This window comes from Eumetopias jubatus, unplaced genomic scaffold, assembly GCF_037043125.1.
Source record: "Eumetopias jubatus isolate StellerSeaLion01/CBP00866 unplaced genomic scaffold, mEumJub1_p1.0 scaffold_2, whole genome shotgun sequence".
Taxonomy (NCBI): Eukaryota; Metazoa; Chordata; class Mammalia; order Carnivora; family Otariidae; genus Eumetopias; species Eumetopias jubatus.
The window spans coordinates 201,308,877-201,327,792 of NW_028274808.1; the positions used below are offsets into that span (position 1 = coordinate 201,308,877).

General features: G+C 65.0%; 2 protein-coding genes across 3 annotated transcripts; both read right to left on the reverse strand.

Annotated features, from left to right (window-relative positions):
- Positions 1-5,113: 5,113 nt before the first annotated feature.
- On the reverse strand, positions 5,114-10,077 carry ASPNAT (aspartate N-acetyltransferase). Its single transcript, XM_028089706.2, has 3 exons — positions 9,708-10,077; positions 8,100-8,264; positions 5,114-5,481 (listed from the first exon to the last, which is right to left on the reverse strand). Exons 1-3 carry the CDS (start codon positions 10,075-10,077, stop codon positions 5,114-5,116), a joined length of 903 nt encoding a protein of 300 aa, XP_027945507.2.
- Positions 10,078-16,241: 6,164 nt separating this feature from the next.
- On the reverse strand, positions 16,242-18,916 carry NICOL1 (NELL2 interacting cell ontogeny regulator 1). Of its 2 annotated transcripts, XM_088021275.1 has the most exons (5): positions 18,737-18,916; position 18,542; positions 17,664-17,817; positions 17,374-17,462; positions 16,242-16,355 (listed from the first exon to the last, which is right to left on the reverse strand). In XM_088021275.1, the coding sequence occupies exons 1-5, from the start codon at positions 18,841-18,843 to the stop codon at positions 16,290-16,292; spliced, it is 417 nt and encodes a 138-aa protein (XP_087877401.1). In that variant the 5' UTR covers positions 18,844-18,916; the 3' UTR covers positions 16,242-16,289. The 2 variants fall into 2 exon arrangements, with proteins under 2 accessions (XP_087877401.1, XP_087877402.1); XM_088021276.1 differs by lacking the exon at position 18,542 and having other exon boundaries at positions 18,726-18,884.

Here is an 18,916-nt window from a genome sequence, read left to right on the forward strand (position 1 = left end):
TGGCCAGGCCTGACCACTGTGTAATAGAACATTCCAGAGTCTGGAGAGCTGGTCCCCTCCATGCCAGCCTCGGGCCTGTGTTGCTTGTCCACGTGCCTGTGTGCGTGGGGGTGGCCACGCCTCTGGGGGCCTGTCTTTATGCGGTCACCTCAGAGGCACGGCCACTGCTGGGCTGCACACCGGCCCCAGGCTGATGTCCAAACACGCCTGGTGCCCCCGCCCAGCGAGGACCAGAGTGTGCTGCCTAAAGAAGCTGGGCCCTCAGGCTTCAAGACCACAGATGCTGGTTTTGACTTGGCTGATCCTAGAGCCTGCCCAAAGCCCTCCTGCCACGGGAGGCCACCCCTGGGGAGGGGATGAGCCAAGGCTGCTCCTCTACCAAGGGAGGGCCCTACGCTGAGTTATCTGGGGCCGGACAGCACCTCACTGTCCCCAGGAGGGAGGTAGGCCTGACACTTCACCTGAGCCCCTCAGAGCTGAGCTGCTTCTCAGAGGTGCCAAGTGGGCAGGCGGATGCCCAGGCCTGCGGTGGAGACCGGCCAGGGTGGCCAGCAACAGGGACAGCGGCCTCAGCTCCAGAGGTCACCCCAGCACCTGCCCCCATCCCCAAGGAGGAGTCCAGCATCTGCAGAAAAGCAGCATGCCTCAAGAACGCACAGGAGTCCAGTTCCATCAGCTCTGGTTTTATTGAAAAACAGCAGCACTGGGGGCCGTGCGGGCAGACCCACGGCACTGTCCCCCCCCCCGCCCCCACTGCTCACACACCCACAGGAAGCCTGGGACCCCCACCTGCCCCTGGCCCTGCAGCCTGTCTCCCTTGCCCCTCCGGACCCTCCCGAGGGCTGTTCTGGCACATCCTGGGGTCTCAGGACAGTTGCCACAATTGTGGGGTCATCAATAGTAAGGAAGTGAACCACAGGAAGTGAACCCAGCCACCATGACATGATCTGGGCTCTGCTCGCCCTAAGACACGGTGTCCGCAGTGGCTGTGGTCAAACAGCCTAACCAAGGTGACTCCGTGTCATCAAATCTGATCTTGGCTGGTCTGGCTGAGCGTCCTCCCCGGAGACCCAGGCAAAGGCTTATCCCGGGTCCCCCCGCTTCACACAGGCCCGTCCAGTGCCATCTGCCAGGGGGGAAGGAGCACTACATTCAAGGTCCACTGGGCCCTGGGGCAGGCCTGGGAGAAGGAAGCACAGCACCAAGCCGGGGCGCCTGTGTCTCAGCGTGGGGCTGAGTGCCAGCCCACGCAGCCTGCAGCAGAAGGTCCCCTCCCTGTCACCGCACACTTACACACATGTGCACACATGTGCAGGTACACACAGGCACAGGCATGCACGTGTATGCACACGCACACACAGGCACGCACACACACAGACACACCCCTTCTTCAAAACGGCTAATTATTGCTGTTAAAAAAAAAAAAAATACATCCAACAATGGCAGGTCGGGCCCCTTCTCCTCCACCCCGGGCCCTGGGCGGCCCCGCTCTCGGCACCAAAGGGCAAACATTCCAGGATCTGCCCCACACCCAGCCCACAACACAAGCCCCGAAAGCCTCAGCCAAAGGCCCACCAGCACAGGAACACTGGCCGTGGCCAAAACAGTCAGGACCCATGCTGCCCACCTGCTGGGAGGGGGGCTGGGCTGTCAGCCGTTCCCTGGGCGCAGACAGGTGTGGAGGGTGGCTCCAGAGGGGCTCAGCCCCTGACCTGGCCCCAGCCCAGCGAGGGCCCAGGCTCTAGGCCACATGGGGCCGGCCATGGCAGGCACTCACACTGCGTGACTCCCTGTGGCCCAGAGAGCTTCCCCAGCACTTGCCAGATTCCCAAGGAAGCCATCTGAGGAGCAGCCCCCAGCCTGTCCCCTGGAAAGGCCTTCTCTGAGGAAGGACACACCCAGGGCAGGACGGGGGCTGCCTGAGGACCTCGTGGCCTCAGCCCAGCTGTAGGGCCTCCCAGTTCAAGCCTTCTCCCAGGGCTGCCCCCGCTTCCCTGAGGCAGGCTGGCGCATCTCTCTGTCCCATCCGCCCAAGGGCAGCAGTGGGAAGCCAGGCTGGACGTGGGTATGGGGGAAAGGGGACAGATGTCACCATGAGCCTCCACACGGCTGGCCGCCTCAGCACCGCAGACAACTCAGTGTGGCCACCACCCTCAGGGGCCAGCCTCTCTGAAGACCCCATACCTGGGGGACGCTGGTGGTGCTGGGCCATCCGGAGAGGCTAGAGTTCTCAGCCGTCCTGCATCCCACTGCCCCGAGCTGCCCACTGGGTTTGTGTTCCAGGCTCATCTAACAGAGACAGTCTGGAACACCCCACCTCCTGCTTGCCCATCCAAAAACAGAGGCTTCCAAAAGTCCTGGGAGCCCTGTCTCCTGAACATGGGCGCCACGCCTGGGGGCCGGCTTTCCCGGGGCCTCGGCAGGAGCCACTGAGGGAGGCCCAGGAGGCCAGCAGGGAGGGGGAGGGGGCCCAGGGCCTGACAACGCCAAGAGCTGCCCAGATACACCACTGAGCAGAGCCCCAGGTGGACGCTTCACAGAGGTAGAAGTAACATCAGGATTTCTACAAATGTATAAAATTCCTATCTTGGTGCGTGTTTGTGGAGGAGTTAGCTCCCAGGCTGGAGGGAAGTGGCCAGCCAGGGACAGGCGTTCCCCATGAGTGTGCCCAGCCTCCGGCCCAGGGGAAGGAGGGGGGGTCTGCTCCCCCAGTGACCTCAGGGGCTGCCAAGCTGCGCACGGGCCAAGCGAAGGCCCTGTCCCAAGTACGGGGCACAGCCAGCTGGTACCTTTGGCCACCACCGCGGTGGGGCTAGGGAAGACACTGCAGCCCACCCAGCCCACAGATCCTACACGAACAGACAGACGCCAGCAGGACAGGAAAGGGCCACGCGTCTGCCCAGGAGCAAGCCTGGTGACACGCTTTGGCCAACGTCCCCCAGATGCTGGCAGCTCCAGAGCCCCGGCTCTGCCGCAGCCCCAGTGGGCTCCAACGGCCCCCACCCACACGTCCCCACACCAGGGACCCAAGGCTCCAAAGGCACAGGATCAATGGAAGCTGGCAGCATCCCCAAGCTACCACTGACAAGACACAGCCCACCATGCTGGGCCCGCATAGCGCCCACCCGCCCTTCCTGCCCCTCCAGGCCTCAGCCCAGCCACAGCCCCCAACACGCCCCACACCAACTAAGGCCACCCCAAGCCAAAACCAAACCAAACAAAAAGAGGAAAAAGGCACAACTGTTTGTTTTCCATTTTGCTAAAACACTTTACGTCTGTCTGTATAATCCAGATTAACAAAATCTGAGAGCTGCAAGAAAATAGGGTGCCGATTTCTGTACAGTCTACAAAACTCCCATCCCCAAGCAGGGACCGGACGCCACCAGGGAGAAATGTACAGGGGAGAGAGCGGGATCTATACAATGTTCTGCAAATATCTCAATTGCTGACAGCACGAAAGGCCCCTCAGGAAACTGGGCTTGCTTCGCGCGTTTGCTAGTTTCCGAAGCACCTTTCTAAGAACGTCCCGTCCGTGTCCCCTAGACGGGACCCAGCTCCATGGCCCACCGTGCCTGCCACTCCCCCTCTCCCAGCTCCCGAAATAGAGGGGCCTCGGTGGGCATTTAGGGCCCTCCTGCCACCATGGCCGGGTCCAGGCTTACAAGCTGGACACGTGAGCACTGCCAACGACCCCTTTCCTCCCCCCTGTCCAGGCCACCTCACACCTGACCGCCGTCTCCCTCCTCAGGAGGGAGAGGCTGGGAGCACGGCCAGGCTGCCCCCCCTCCCAGCCAAGCTGGACAGCACTCGCCCTCCCAGAGGCAGCAGGGAATGCACTGCCATCCTCACCTCAGCCCCACAAGTCAAGGCTGGACAGGGGCAGCCCAGGGCCTCCTCACAAACCAGGAATGCTCTTTTGAGGGAAAGAATGTTAAATCAGGGTCTCCCTTCAGATTTCAAAATCTGAAACCCTCCACCCACCCAGCCACCCGCCCCCACAAAACTGGGCCAGAAATAGTGCATATTCTAGACCACACAGGTGCGTGTGTGTGTGCGTGTGTGTGTGTTAGGTATAAACTACCATTTTGTCCCAAGAATTAAAGTCATGCAGAGTGCTATTCTGTCTAAATAACTTATTAAAAAATAGGTCGGTTTCAGGCTGGGAGAAGCTGTGGGCTCAGTGGTGTTGGCAGCGGCCTGGCTTAGTAAGATTCACAGGGCACAGCCCATCAGCCGTGAGGCAGAGCGGTCCTCGGGGAGGTCTGGGAAAGGCCACTGTAACCTAGCTGGCCCTGGGGAGAGGCGACTGCGTGACTGCCTCCCCACCCTGCTCTCCTGAAGGACCCTGACCAGGCTGTGCAACAGGTTGCTACGGGAACCACACCTGGGTGACGATGCCAATCAGCAAAGCCGGGGCAGGGGAGGGGCAGGGACCGAAAGGAAAGAAATGGGACTCGGTGTCAAAGCAAAGCTGGGCCGGGGGTGGGGGGGGGCAGCGAGGGGTGGTGAGAGGCAGGTGAGCCCTCCCGAGAGCAGGTGGGCTGCCGTGGCTAGCTGGCAGGTCGGGCAGGGGGCGCTCACCTGTCTAGGCCCAGTCTGAGCAGGGCAGCGGGGCAGGAGGCCGTGGGCATGCGGCAGCCAGGCCATGTCCTCAGCATGCACAGAGCAAAGCGGGGCCCGTGGCCAGCTCAGTGCCCCACGGGGCGGTGGCCGGCCAGCCCAGCAGGCCACGCCTCCCGGGGCCTGGCTACCAAGCCCCAGCCTGGCTGGCGGCCAGGGGTCCGCCGGGGCAGGGGCCGCGCCGCAGAGGCTCTGTGCTCGGTGGGCCGGGCTGAGCAGGCACGTGGGCACGCGGCGGTCCATGCTGTCGCTCCTCAGGACGCGGCCCCGGCAGGCTGGGGAGGCGGGGGGCCGTGGCTGCAAACAACCAAGCCCCAAAGTGTCACAGATGAGCAACAGCCCCACAGCCCCTGGAGGACCAGCCAGAGAACCGCGTGATGGTGGAAAGGAAAAATCCAACGCAAACGCCAAGGTGAGCGTCTGAAAGCGGGCCCGGGCGGTGGGCAGGCGGGCACAGGCGGCCGGGGCGGCCGGGGCGGCGGGCAGGCGGCGGTCACTCCTCGCGCAGCTGCAGGCGGTAGCGGTGGTAGCGGACCTGGAAGAAGAGGCGCTCGGCCAGCGACAGGGTCATGCCGGGCAGCACGTAGTGGTCACTGGAGCCCATGTGTCTGAAGCCCAGCGACTCGTAGAGCTTGTGGGCGGCCACCTTGACGGCTGTCGTGCCCAGCACCACCGCAGAGTAGTTGTGCACCAGAGCGAACTCCAGCACCTTGCGGCCCAGCGCCTTGGCGATGCCCTTGCCACGGAAACGCGAGTCCACGGACATGCGCAGCAGCTCCACCGTGTTGTCTGCCTCGTGGGCCCGCGCCGCCACGATGCCCACCACGTTGCCATCCAGCACGGCCACCCAGAAGCAGGAGCCTGCAGGGACAGGGCAATCAGAGCCGCAGCCTGACGCAGCCGCCCCTCTAGGGCCCTCGGAGCAGAAAGAGCCGGGCCCAACCTGTCTGCCGCCCACGGCCGCCCCTGCCCTGGGCCTGAGGCTGGGCCGACAAGAGTTCTGGGGCCACACTCCCTCCCCCAGGGACCAAGAGCTGGGCAGGCCTCAGCCAAACAGACCCCTCCACTGCCCAGCTACCCCCTGAACTAATGCCTGGATGGCCGTGGACGGCCACGGAGAGGCCGCAAGTGCAGCCGACCTGCCTGGGCTCCCAGCCACTTGGGGCCCCCACCACACTTATCCCCGTGTAGCCACGCCAGGGAGCTGGAGAGAGACAAGTGCCCTGAGGGGACCTCCGGAAGCACCCCTACAATGGGGACTTTGGCGGGTCTGGGCGGACAGGCCAGGACAGCAGGGCCCCTCTGGGAGCCATGCCCCTGGGGCCTTAGGAGGGCCTGTGGCCTCCACTCTCCTAGGTCAGGAGCTGCTGAGCCTGGGGGCCCCACGGCCTGCGTGATCAGGACACAGAAGCAGGCCCTTGGCAGGTTTGGGGGACAGTCCAAGTGGACAATCAGGACGGATGGGCACCAATGCACGCCTCCCACTGACCCTGGCCTCTCTTGGGCAGGAGCCCAGTGGCCAGGCCAGCCGTCCCCACCCATGGCCTGGACCAATCACAGCCCCATGCAGGGCAGGAAAAGGGAGAGGAGGGCCAAAGGGGGGGTCAGGAGAGAAGCAAGGAGAGAGAGAATGAACATGGGAGGGGAGGCCTGCAGGGCAGGAGAGCCTGGTCACCTCTGCTGACCACCGGCCCAGAGGCCCCAGGGGGCAGGGGCTGGCCAACAGGGGTGCCCGCTCTGAGGAGCCCCACCTGCACGCGCCCTGCCCATGGCCACTCCAGCCCCCGTGGCCGTGTCTGCCACCAGCACCACCCCCTGCCACCTTCTCTCCTTCAGTGGCCAAACTCTCCCCCGTAAAGGTTCTGCACCTGACCTTGCCCAGAGATCTCACGCCTCCGCCCAACCTCCAAGGGTCCCCCACTGTCTTGTCTGCTGGCAGGTCCCCCATCAGCTCAGCAAGACGGGCTCCTGTCTCATTCACCGCCGTACCCTGAGACCTAGCATGCAGCCGAGCTCGGCAATGGCTGAGGGCCTGCTGCCCCGAGGGACTGCCCCACTAGCTGGCCTGCCCACCATCCAGGGCTTCTGGCTCCCCCCACACAGCCAGGCCAGACCAACTCTTCCCATTCCCTGAGCAGCATGGCTCCATCAGCTGTGGTCCAGCCTCCCTGCCCCAGTGGCACCTTCCTGCAACCTACCAAACGCCTCAGGACAGCAAGCAGGACCCCTCCCCCCATTCGCACCCAGGGAGACTGCAGCCCAGAAAGAGCAGGGTCCTCGTGCCACCCCGGGCTCCCAACCTGAGCCCCCTCCTGCTCCTGCAGCCTGGACCTGGGCGCCAGCTAGGCGGGTCTCACACTTGCGCTCCCTCCCGTCCCGGGCAACTCCATGGAGGCCGATGAAAAGCTGAGCTCGAGCTGAGGAAAGGGTCAAGGAGAACCCAAGGTGCCAAAGGCTGGCCAGCTGCAGGGGTGGGGATGGGGGTGGAGGCAGGGCAGCACAGGGTGGGCCGGCTCGGGGGGGCACCCTTGTGCTGGGATGCCTTGCCTCTCTTATCCCCTGTTGCCCTTCCCTGGCCCTCACCAGGCTCCTCTCTGCCCTCACCAACTCTTGGGGCCCACACTGTCCCGTCTCCTCAGCCTGGGAACCCTCCCGCACCTGGGAGACCCTCACACCCCAGAGGGCAGAGACAAAGGCCCCCTTCTCTGGCCCTGGACAGGAGGAAAACCATGTGGTCCTGCCTCCTAGGACCTAGCCTGCCTCTGGGTCAGCCTGGAGGACCAGAACAGCCCCCAGGGAGCTGCAGGCCCCTCCAGACCAGACCCCGTCCCTCCTCGTACAGAAGGCCAGGGGGCTGGGGAGAGACCCTCTGCCTCACTAAATGGCCCAGAGACCAGAAATGGAGGCCAAGACTCAACACCCTGCTCTTCCGGGGCTCCCAGGCCTCGAAGACTCCCACCCAGAACCCTCTCCCCACCAGGAGACCCTCTGCCCCTGCCACACCAGGTCCCTGGCACTCCCGGCCAGCCTGAGACCAAGCAAAGCACAGCAGACCCCCAGCCCCTCAGCAAACACCAGGGAAAGGGCATCGTGCAGGCTGCACGGAGAGCGGAGCCGGGGCACCGGGGCCCAGGGCTAGCTCAGGACGCTCAGCACCCTGCCCTCACGGGGTGCAGGACAGAGGCCCAGGGTCTGTGTGGACACTCGGGGGCCGTGCTTCAGCACCAGGGGCCCAGCTCTGCCGCCCTCAGCCCCTGCCGGCCTGCTGCACTCCCAACCCCTGGCCAGAGCCCTCCGTGACTCTGAAGGCTTGGTCATGGGGGCGAAGCAGCCCGGGCCCACCTAGGCGTGGCCGTCCCCCTGGGGCCTGTCTGTCCTGAGGTGCTTGGGGTATGGGTGGCCCTGCCAGCAGCAGGGGCTGTGAGAGCGTGCGAGGAGCAAAGGGAGGGGGGAGGAAGAGGTTGGAGCCGCAGACTCACCGGGGGGCTTCATGTAGTACTGCTCGATGTCCGCCATGTCCGTGTGCAGAGCGCAGTCCAGGTAGGCGAGGACCACCTTCCGGCTGTAGTAGTAACGCAGGCCCAGCAGCCCGGCCAGCACCAGGCACGTCAGCATCAGCGAGCGGGTCAGGGCGAAACACAGCACTGCGAGGAGAGGTGGGCCTGGTGAGCAGCGGCCGAGCAGAGCCCCTGGGACACCCGCCAGGTGGACAAGGGCCCCAGCAGGCTGGGAGACCCCCCACCAGCTCCCTGCTAAATAAGCCAGTCGGGCACACGCGCAGAGGAGAGACCACGCCAAATGTGTCACGACTGTTTTCCCTGGAGGAGCGGTGGGTCAGCCTACCTGCTCCTTCCACTTTTTCCCCGTTACCAAACTTCCTACCATAAGGACATGCAGCTTGGTAGCCTGACATCACAGGATTTCTAACTGTTCTGAGCACAGCAGTGGCCTCTGGGCAGGCCGCCCTCAATGGCTGGCAGCAACAGCGCCAGGCAGGGTTCCTTGGCCGGGGGGGGGGGGGGGGGGGGGGGCATGCCAACCACCCATGTGGCCCCGCAGCTGTGGAAGGGGCTTCGAATACACCTCTGCCACTCTAGCAAGGTAGGAAGCTACGCAGCTGCTCGACCAGGCCCCTGCAGGCTGCCTCACCCTTGCAAAAGTGGGGAGTGGAAGGGGGCATCTTCCAGCAGAGGGCCCCAGGACCACCTTCTTCCCAGGGCCAGCCCCGGGGGTTATGAGGAGGGGGTGAGGGAAGCCCGAGATTGCTTCCAGATTCGTCCAAGCTGCCGGGAGGCAGACAAGCCTGCAGTGAAAGTCACTTTTGCTGCATGACCTTGGGAGAGTAACAACCCCCAGCCTCAAGCTCCTCATCTGTGAAATGGGGACAACCACCCTCCCGAAGCTTCAGGGGAAAGGCCTCAAAGCCCCTAGGGGTTTCTGATGCCCCCCTTCATCCCCTCACTCTGCTTCCTCGGTGCTCGCCCTCCTCCCCCCCAACCCCGCACTCCGGGGAGCTGGCTGTCTTCCCCTCATAAATTAGCACTTGGAGCCGCTGAGGCAGCCTCCCCCGCCCCGCGGATTATATATAGTTACACGCGCCCGGCGCAGAGCCTCAGCAGCGGGCGCTACCTGCCGTCACCCCGCCCCCACCCGGGACGACCAGGGAAGGGACCGGAGAGGCGGGGCCGCACAGAAGGGGGATGCAGGTGGAGACCCCGGCCCTCTCCCCTGCCCGCAGCCCCCTACCCGCCGCCGGCGCTCGTTCCCACGCCCCTGCCAGGCGCGCCTTGGCCAGGAGCCCGGACGCCACCGCCGGTGGCCACCTCGCCCCAGGCCGCCGCAGAAAGCCGGTGGCGTGCGGGTGCGCGTCCGTGCGCGAGCGAGGGGGCCCGAGGGGGCGCGAGGGGGCGCGAGGGGTCCGCTTCCCTCCCGGGCTGAGTCCTGGGCAGGGACAGAGCGCGGCCGGGGCCCGGGGCCCGAGGTAGGGGCGAGCGGGGCTGAGGGCGTCCTGCGCGTCTGTCCCCGGAGGGGCCGGGCGGGCGCGGACTGCGGCAGGCGGAGCGCGGCGGGGTCCCCCGCGCACTGACCGGCCAGCAGGGCGTAGAGCAGCTGCGTGCGCGGGTGCTGCCGCAGGCCGCGGAAGGCCGTGTTGGGGATGCGCTCCATGATGCCGTCGTAGAAGATGCGGCGCGCCGCCTCCTGCTCGGCAGCGCGGAACTCGCGGATGTACACGCCGCGCCCCCCCGGCGGTCCCGCGCCCCCCGCGCCGCCGCGGGGTTGGGGGCCGGGCGGGGGCGCGGCGGGCGCGGCGGCCGGCCCGGGCGCGGCGGGCAGCGGGGGCCACATGGCGCCGGCGGCGGCGAGCAGCGCGTCCTTCTTGGCCCCCGGCAGCGCCTCATGGTCCTCGGCGGCCACGATCTTCGTCTCGCAGACCATGTCGGGAGGCCCACAATGCATGCACCCGGCCGGGCGGCGCAGCGCGGGGACGCGGGCCGGGCTGCGGGCGGGCACAGCCCGGGCCCAGGGCAAGGGCGCGGCGCCCTCGGACCCGCGGCGGCGGCGGCAGCGGCGGCAGCGGCGGCAACGGCGGCGGCGGCGGCGGCGGCTCAGGGGCGCGGGGCGGAGGCGGCGGGCGGCCGGGGCGCGCGCAGGGAGCTGCGCCGCATTTTGGAGAAGTATTTATAATGCAGCGGCGCCGGTGCAGTCGCGGCGCCTGGGGTCCCGCAGGGTCCTAGCGTCCACTGCATTGGCTGCCGAGGGTCACCATGTGATCTCGGGGGTGGGAGCAGACACCGCCTCCGCGCCCGCCCGATGGCACACTTGGGCGCTGCGCGGCGGCCGGGTGCGGGCGGCCAGCGGGAGTGCGCCTGGGCTGGGGTGGCGCGGGCAGCCCGGGGTACGACGGAGCGGCCGAGCCCCGCGAGGTGGCCGGGGACGAGCGAGCGCGCGACCCGGGTTCCCGGCCCGGAGGGAGCGCCCCGTGGGGGCTCCGGGCAGGGCGCCTCCCGCCCGGCCCTTGCACCTCCGCGCCTCCACCCCTCTACGCGGGCCCGGGAGCGCCCGGTCCCGGGCCTGGGCCGCTGGAGCCCGCGGCGCCGCGTCCTCCTCCTCTTCGGCCGCCGGGCGCAGTCACCGAACCATCTCCATCTCCATCTCCCGCCCCTTTGTCTGAATGCGACGCCCGGCCAGGGCCCCGGGGAGGGGCGCCGCGGCTTCCCCGGCCTGGCGCCCCTGGGAACCTGCGCCCGGGGCCACACGGGCTGGACGCGCGGGTACGCGGTCGGAGCGGGATCTAATGCCCAGATCGCCCGCAGCCCCCCGCGTCCGGGCGCAGCACAGCAACCCTCCGCTCCGACACCGAATTCCCGCAGCGGGCACGGGGGGCGCTGGGCTGGTCGGACCCCTCCCGGCTCGGCCCCCCGCCCTCCTCGGCCCGCGCATGCGCTCCACGATCTCGGTGCAGGTGCGGGGGGGGGGGGGTGCTCTTGCCGAGCCTTGCGGGTCCCTGCGAGCCCTATCTGCCTGTCGACGCTGCGGGCCGGGGGCGGGGTGTGAGGGTGAGGGTGGGGGACAGGTAATCTCAGATCCCTCCCCTAACACTTTATGAACCCAGCCCCCTGCAGCTATGCACCCCTTCCCCGCGTCGCCCCGCAACGCGCCGCATTCCCCGCGGTGGCCCCGCAGGGCAGCCTGGAGCCGAGTTCACCACACCCGCATGGTTGGAGTCGAGACCTAGGGGACCAGGTCTAAGGATCCTCAGCCTGCCTGGGGCCCAGCCAGGCGGCTACCATCACCTAGAGGCTAGGAAGGGGACGATCCCTCGCCAGCGTCCCGCCAAGGGACCCGGGTAGAGTAGGGGGGACCCCGGACCCAGGAGCTGAACTGGTCCACAGCCAGGATCGCCAGCGCAAGGACCATGGTGGAAGGGGGCAGCCAAATTGGGAAGTCACCCCACACTCTATTTCCCAGATGCCTGGGTTTATCTGGGGCCTGGCTGTCATCTTCCAAGACAAGAAAGTGAAACCGTGGAGAATCTCAAAGGAGCACACAGGTCATTCAGAAATCACTCCATGTGCTGTCTGAACGCTGCCGAGAGCCCAACCAGCCACAGTGGACCAGGCTGCAGCGTGTCCTGAGGTTGACCAGGTGGAGGGCAGACGTGTCCTGGCAAAGCCAACAGCAAGCAGGGGATCCAGGCAGGAAAAACAAGGAATGCGGAGGGGTGGCTCATGTGCCTAGAGGAGTCAAGGGGCTTCAGAGGAAGGGGAGATAGGGCTTTGGATGTGGGCCTTGAGCACCAGATCGGGGATTTGGGAAACATTCTGTTGTTCTGTGATGGGGGCCAGAAGGGAGGACCAGGTGGAGGATCCAGGGATCTCTGACCCCAGACTTGGTGCAAAGAGGCTCCTCCGTGCAGAGTGGCCCAGCCCTTAGAGGGCCACAGCCTCTGCTGGCTACTACCCAACCCACCCACCCTCCTCTGGCCCCCAAAGTCAAGCCCACAGGTGGAGGGAAGGACCTGTGTTTCCACTCAGCCTGACTTTGGTAGGCCCTGCATCTGCAGAGGTCCCTTCCTCCAGGTGGCCTGACCTCACCTTCAGCCCCAAGTCTTGAACCCCCTGCCTCCCAAGATAGCTTGGCTAGCCTAGCACTGCAGCATCCTGGTCTAGAGGGCCCTGGAGAGTGCCAGGAGGAAGTGGGGAGGATACAGCCAGACTCAGCTTGGAAGGGACAGAGCTGGACACCAGGGACAGCCACCTGGAAGATGTTGGAGACCTCAGGGCCTGGGCTTTAGCGATCCGAGTGGGGGTGGCCTTAAAGGGAAGGGAGGTCTGCCCAGGCAGCAGGGTCCCAGGCCCGCCACTGAGCCTGTTCCCTCCCCAGTGACGTGAAGCCCCCCCACCCCACCCTGCGCCTTCTGCCTGCATCAGGAACCCATCTCACAGACAAGGAAATCGAGGCTGGGTGGGTCCGTTCTCCGGGTCCGTTCTCCCATGCACTCCTCTGGTTTCTGCTGCTCGGAGTCCCCTCTGCACCCACACCCTAGTCGCCTGGGCAGCCCCAACCACCTGCAATTCCACCCTGCACCCCTGCAGTCCCGGAGTCACGGTCGAAGCTAGACCCCAGCCCACAAAAGCGGGGCGCGCGTGCAGGCCAGGACCCCTCCCAGACTCCAGAGGTAGAGTAGGGTGGGTGCCCTGGGCCTCCCCTGTTCCATGCTAGGAGGGGGCGCCAAACACAGGACGGTGCATTAGCAGAAAAAACCCCTCACCCCAAGTGAAGAAGGGACCCTGGGGCCCAACCTGGAGCAGACCCACTGGGTCTCCTCCAAGGACACCCTGAGGGCCAGCCTGTCCCTGCCGGGGGTGGGGGGGGGGAACCTGGGGACTGAGACCTAAACTTCACCAGCGGTCAGAGGTACAGGGGGCCCTGGGAAGCAACAGAGATGAGTGGGAGCGCGGAAGGCCAAGGGGTCTCCAGAGAAGTGAACCAAAAGACCAAGGGATGGGAAGACAAAAGAAAATCAGAGCAGATGGGAGGCCCAGTGTGCAACTGACAGTAGCTGCCCAAAGAGAAAAGAGGAGGGAACAACCATAATATAATAATGATTATTATTATTTCCCCCAGCTAAGGGACCGAGACTTCTGATTAAAGCCTGTCCAGCACTTTGAGTGAAACTTCAGTCCCGAGAGCGTCCTGGGGGTGGGAGGGAAAAGCTCCTGACAGGCACCCAAACTGCTCAACCTCCTCACCCAGAGTCCATGACCCAGCAGCCATCCCTCCCTTCTACACAGGCTCAGTGAGTGCCCACCCTCTATCGGGCCCTGAAAAGAACAAAGCCCAGTCCTCCTGAGGCTTTCCAATCCAGCAGGGGAGGGTCGGAAATAAATAAAAGAGATCAAAGCTCTAGTATCCCTTGGGGACAAACAAACAAACAAAAAGCAAGGTAGGATAAGGAACTAAAGAGTGAGGTGGGTCATGGAGGAGGCCAAGTGCATAACTCCACGGAGAGACCGCAGCCTGTGCAAAGGCCCGGAGGTAGGAGGGGCTATGAATTGAACGTGCCGCAAAAGATATTCTCAGACAGGCCAGCTCAGAGAGTTTACTTACCACAATGTTTTCTAGGAAGATGCTTGAAGACATGCAACATGGAGGGGCTGGCAAGAGGTCTAGGAAACAGTGACTCCAGACCAAAAGAGTGAAAGGTAGGCAATGGGCAGCAGGAGTACCCAGCTGGCTGGGAGCAGGAGGTCCAGAGCCTGGCAGGGGGCCTAGAGGTGACTTGAGGTTAAGGATGTGATAAAGGCAGACAGTGTGGGAACATTAAGGCAAACATCAAGTCCAGAAAAAATTAAAGCTGTCCTAAAGATAATGTGTTCCCAATTCACTGCTTAGCCTAGAATCATATTTACATATATAGTCGTGGCAGATGCTCTTGATTGAATCTGCCTACAGATGAGCAGGAAAGCGGTGTCATGGCTCTCGGACAGAGCCTGAATGCTGTCAGCCTTGACCACTCGCAAGGCTAAACTCCTTGCAAGAACTGTCTGTGCCGACTCTGCCCACCTCTCCTCCTCCCGTGAAACCCCCATTCAGGCCTTCCCCACCCACAATTAACCCTGTTCTTATCAAGGTCAACAATGACCAGTGCTGCCAAATCTAGTGGTCCAGGCTTGGCCCTTCTTGACCTCAGCAGCATGTGACATGACAACCCCTCCTTTCTAACCAAAGCCCTCACCTGTGTCAGCTGTCTTCATGACTCTCGGCTGCCCCCTCTCCTCTGGGGACCCCTCCTCTCTGCCCTCTTAGTGCTCACCTCTGCTCTGTCCACACCCAAGCCACAAGGGTCCCAGCCAGCCCTTGTGTTCCTAACTCTCTCTCTCCGTCCCCTTTTCCACACATCTGTCCACTTGCTTTCCCCTGCTCAGGGGTCTAGGGCACACCTCAAGACTGGCTCCTCCACCGCGACTCCAGGCCCTGTCTGGGGAGCTTGTGCTCCTACTTCCTCCCAAAGAGTACTCCTATGAGAGGCTTTCTGAGACCGTCCCTATCTTTCATAGTAATAGAAACCACAATTTGTGCCGGGGCTCGTGGCTGCCCACAACATACAGGGTGCCCAGTTAAGATTAAATTTTGGGTAAACGAATCACTTTTAGTATAAATATGTCCTAAATACTGCATGGGACATACGTAATACTAACGAGTACTTACACTAGAAGTACTTGTACTTTTTATACTGAACAGTATTCATTGGTCCTAGATCTGTTTTTGCTAAATCGGAGAACCCAAGCAGAGAACGCGGTCCATCCCCACCTCCCCGGCAGCCAGGAATGGCCACGTGACTGAAGCCAACCAATGGAACATCAGCATCGTCGGGGCGGGGCCCCGGAGGGAAGACACCTGCCTCCGTCCGCCCTCCGCTCCTTTCTGGGGCCCCAAGACTGGAGGATTCTGATCCCTGCCACCGAGTACCCCGCGCATTTCCAGAACTGAGGGCTGGTCTGAGCTTCAGCACTCCCTCGTCTCTCCCTGGCCTGCTTTAGAGTTCACAGGCATCACCACCACCAGACATCTAGCTCAACCTCCCAGCACGACCAAGGTAGGACTCTGTGTGGTCCAGACAACGTGGATCGGCAGCAGCATGCCAGGCCCTTCCAGGCAGAAAAGCACTGACAGGACAGGTCCTGGGGTGGGAGCAAGGGCAGGGCAGGTGCTGTGGGGCTGAGGCCTGGAGGAAGGCTGAGAAAACGTGTGCACACGCACGGTGACACGGACAGGCTGGGGGTGGGGACTTCTGAGCTAAAGAGGGGCGATCCTCCCCTCTCTGGCAGGAGCGCCGTGGCGCCCTTGGGCAGCCACCACTAGGGAACTAACACCCCAGAAAGGCCAAGTGTCCCACAGCGGTCACTTCCAACCATGGCATTGCTTGGTTGGATACTTGATACTACAAAACATCGACGGAATGAATGGAGGGACAGAGGGACGGAGGGAGGGTCACCTGCTTCCTCCAGAGGGCTCCTGCCTGGCGCTATGCACACACCTGTGGATGAGTAAGGGCCCGTTACCCACAGGCATAACACTTGTATTCAGTCCCAGATTCTTATTCCCTGGTGCCCAGGGGCTGGGCTGGGGCTGTAGGAGGAGCCCAGCAGGCTGGGTGGAGGCTGTACGGACCATGCCAGCCCTGCCCGTACCCCGAGGAGCCTTCTCTGGCTGCCGGCTCCTCCTGCCTGTCCCGACAGCTACCGCGGGCTAGGCTATGCGGGGGCCCACTGGGGGGCCTGCGGGGAGCTCCCAGGACAGCCATCCCCAGCGCAGTGCAGAGGATCCCGGGGGGGGCTCGGCACAGGGACAGCTGTTCCGGGGACGAGGCCAGCTTCTACACTCCCCTGGCCTCAGAGGGCAGGCAGGCAAGTGAGGTGTCTGAAGGCTGACTTGCAGTGGCCACAAAGTGCCTGTGGGTATAGGTCCACACGTGGGGCGAGACACGCGTATCTGCTCAGCACAGGCCCTGGGATGGCCCACATGGAACCGCTGGGGAAACTAAGTCCCACACCAGGGACCACTGGGGGCGACGCAGGTGGGCTCTGGTGGCCAGAACAGGGAGACAGGACACAGTGTGCTGGGCCGGGTGTTTATTGATGAGGAACAGCGGTGTCTGAGGATCCTCAGCGCCCGGCAGGCCAGCAGGCACACAGGGCCCGGCGCTCGGCCTGCAGCAGGAGGGTCTCCGTCTGCAAAGCAACAAGGGGCAGTGAGGGCGGGGCGCCGGGCCAGCGCTCCGCCCACCAGCTCCCGAGGGCAGGCCATCTCCGGGTGCTACCAGCAGTACCCTCTCCGCCTGCTCCTGAGACCTCGGAGCCCCCAAACACACTGAGTGTCAGACCCTCTCCTACCCTGTGGGCCTCCACCCCTTCCCACGCTCTTCTTCTAGACCCTCCGCGGTTTCTGCCAGCACAGCTGTCCCGTCTGGGACCCTGCACATGCTCATTCCAGGCCTGGACAGCTTCAACCCGTATGCTGCCTCTCAGGGTCTCCCCCAACGCCATGTTGGGCTGGGGCTGCTCTTCTCAGGAGCCCAGCCCCAGACTCAGTGAGATTCAGATCCTGGAGGCACTCTAGGCCTCCATCTGGGCCCTGCGGAGCTGGCCAGAAAAGGGAACCAGGGTGGGGTCTCCCCTTCTTTCCACTTCTGGAGATTCTCCCCCATTCCCAAACTCTGTCCTAAGTGAAAACTCCCTTGGCTGAGGCACAGTGAGGACGCAGGAGAGGGTGGGAGGGCTCAGTGTTCCTCCCAGACTTGGGCGTTGACCCTGCACCTAGCACGCTGTGCCTAACACCCATCCCTCCCCAGGTGAGGCTGGGGGGTGTGCAGCCTCCCAGACCGCCCTGCCCAAGCTGCCCTTTCTTGCCCAGGCCTCCCCCCACAGCCGTTTCTGACCCAGGGAAAGTGAACCCTCTTTCCCCTGCCCGCTGGACCTCACTGCCCCATGGCGGGGCGGGGTGCTGAACTGAGACTGGAGGTTCTTCCTCAGGTCCTGGGTGTGGCTCACAGAGAAAAAGGCCTAATGAGGCCTTAGGGAAGGGGGCACCCTCCCTCACCGGGTCTGGAAACGCTCATGGGTGAGACCTGCGCCCACAATGCCCCTCAGAACACTGGAGCCGAGAGCAGGAGGATCACCGGTGGTGCCACAGGTTGGGTCCTTGCCCCGCTCCCCCCAAGACAGCTGCCGCCCGGCCAGAGGAGCTCACCCGCGAGTCCAGGCTGTAGGCCGTCTTCCGAAGGTCCTGCAGGGCGCGCTGCATGAACTCGAACGCGTGGCAGTCCACGCACGGACGGCCTGCGGGAGTGCGCATCAGCGCGGAGGGAACGTCACCCTAGTCCCGTACCCCCCCCCAGCACCTCCCACCGAAGGGGGGGCCGGGGGCCCGACCGCGGAAGGGGCGCGAGGCAGGTGCTGGGAACAATGGGGAGGAACCGTGCTCTCGCGACGCCCCGGTGGCGTCAGGGCCCCGTGGGGACCCCTCCACGACGCACGTACTTTGCGCGGGGACGGCGCTCCCGGCGGCGGGCTCGGCGCGGGCCTGGAAACCCAGCAGCGCCACGCTCAGCAGCAGCAGCCACGGCGGCAGCGACCTCGGGAGCCTGCACCGGAGCGGGGGGGCCATGGCCGAGCGCAGGGAGCCGGGGCCGCCCTGCAGCGAGCCGCGGGGGTCAGCGACGCCCTCACCGGGGTTCACGGACCCCCTCCACTCCGCCCTCACGCCCCAGGCCCTCGAACCCCTCGCACCCCGCCCTCACCGGAGTTCACGGACCCCCCACCCCGCCCTCACCCCCCCAGGCCCGTAAACCCCTCGCCCTCAAACTCCCCCGGGCTCGCGAACCTCTCCTACCCCGCCCTCACCCCCCTCCCCCGGGCATGTAAACCCCTCGCACCCTGCCCTCACCCCCACCCCGGGCTCGCGAACCCCTCCCACCCCGCCCTCACCGGGATTCACGGACACCCCCACCCCGCCCTCACCCCCCGGGGCCGCGAACCCCTCGAACCCCGCCCTCACCGAGGTTCACGGACCCCCCCTCCACCCCGCCCTCATCCCCCCGGGCCCGCGAACCCCTCGCAACTTGCCCTCACCTCCGGGGCTCGCGAACCCCTCCCACCCCGCCCTCACCGAGATTCACGGACCCCCCCCCCACCCCGCCCTCATCCCCCCGGGCCCGCGAACCCCTCGCACCCCGCCCTCACCGCGGTTCACCGACCCCACTCACCGTCCTCACCCCCCTGGGCCCGCGAACCCCTCGCACCCCGCCCACCCCGGACCCCTGAACCCCTCCCACCCCGCCCTCATCCCCCAGGCCCGCGAAATCCTCGCAGCCCGCCGACCCCGGGCCCCCGAACCCATCCCACCGCGGCTCAAGGACCCTCTCACCCCGGTTCAGCAGCCCCCCCTACCCCGCCCCATCCCAGGCCCGCGAACCCCTCCCATCCTGCCCTCACCGGGGTTCACAGACCCCCTACTTCGCCCTCATCCCAGTTCAGGGACCCCCCCCGCACCCGTGCACCCCGAGCCCACAACCCGCCCCCCCAGGCCCGCGAACGCCCCACCCCGCCCTCACCGCGGTTCAGGGACCCCGCGACAGCAGCGCCGGCGACTCGGGAAGACGTGCTGCGTCGGGCGCGCATCGCGCATGCGCTCCGACCGGACCCCGCCCGGGTCCCCCATCCGCCGTCGTTGTCATGGGAACCCCAGACTGCTCGAATCACCAGTTTAAAGGGACCGAGGAAGCTCCGAGGCT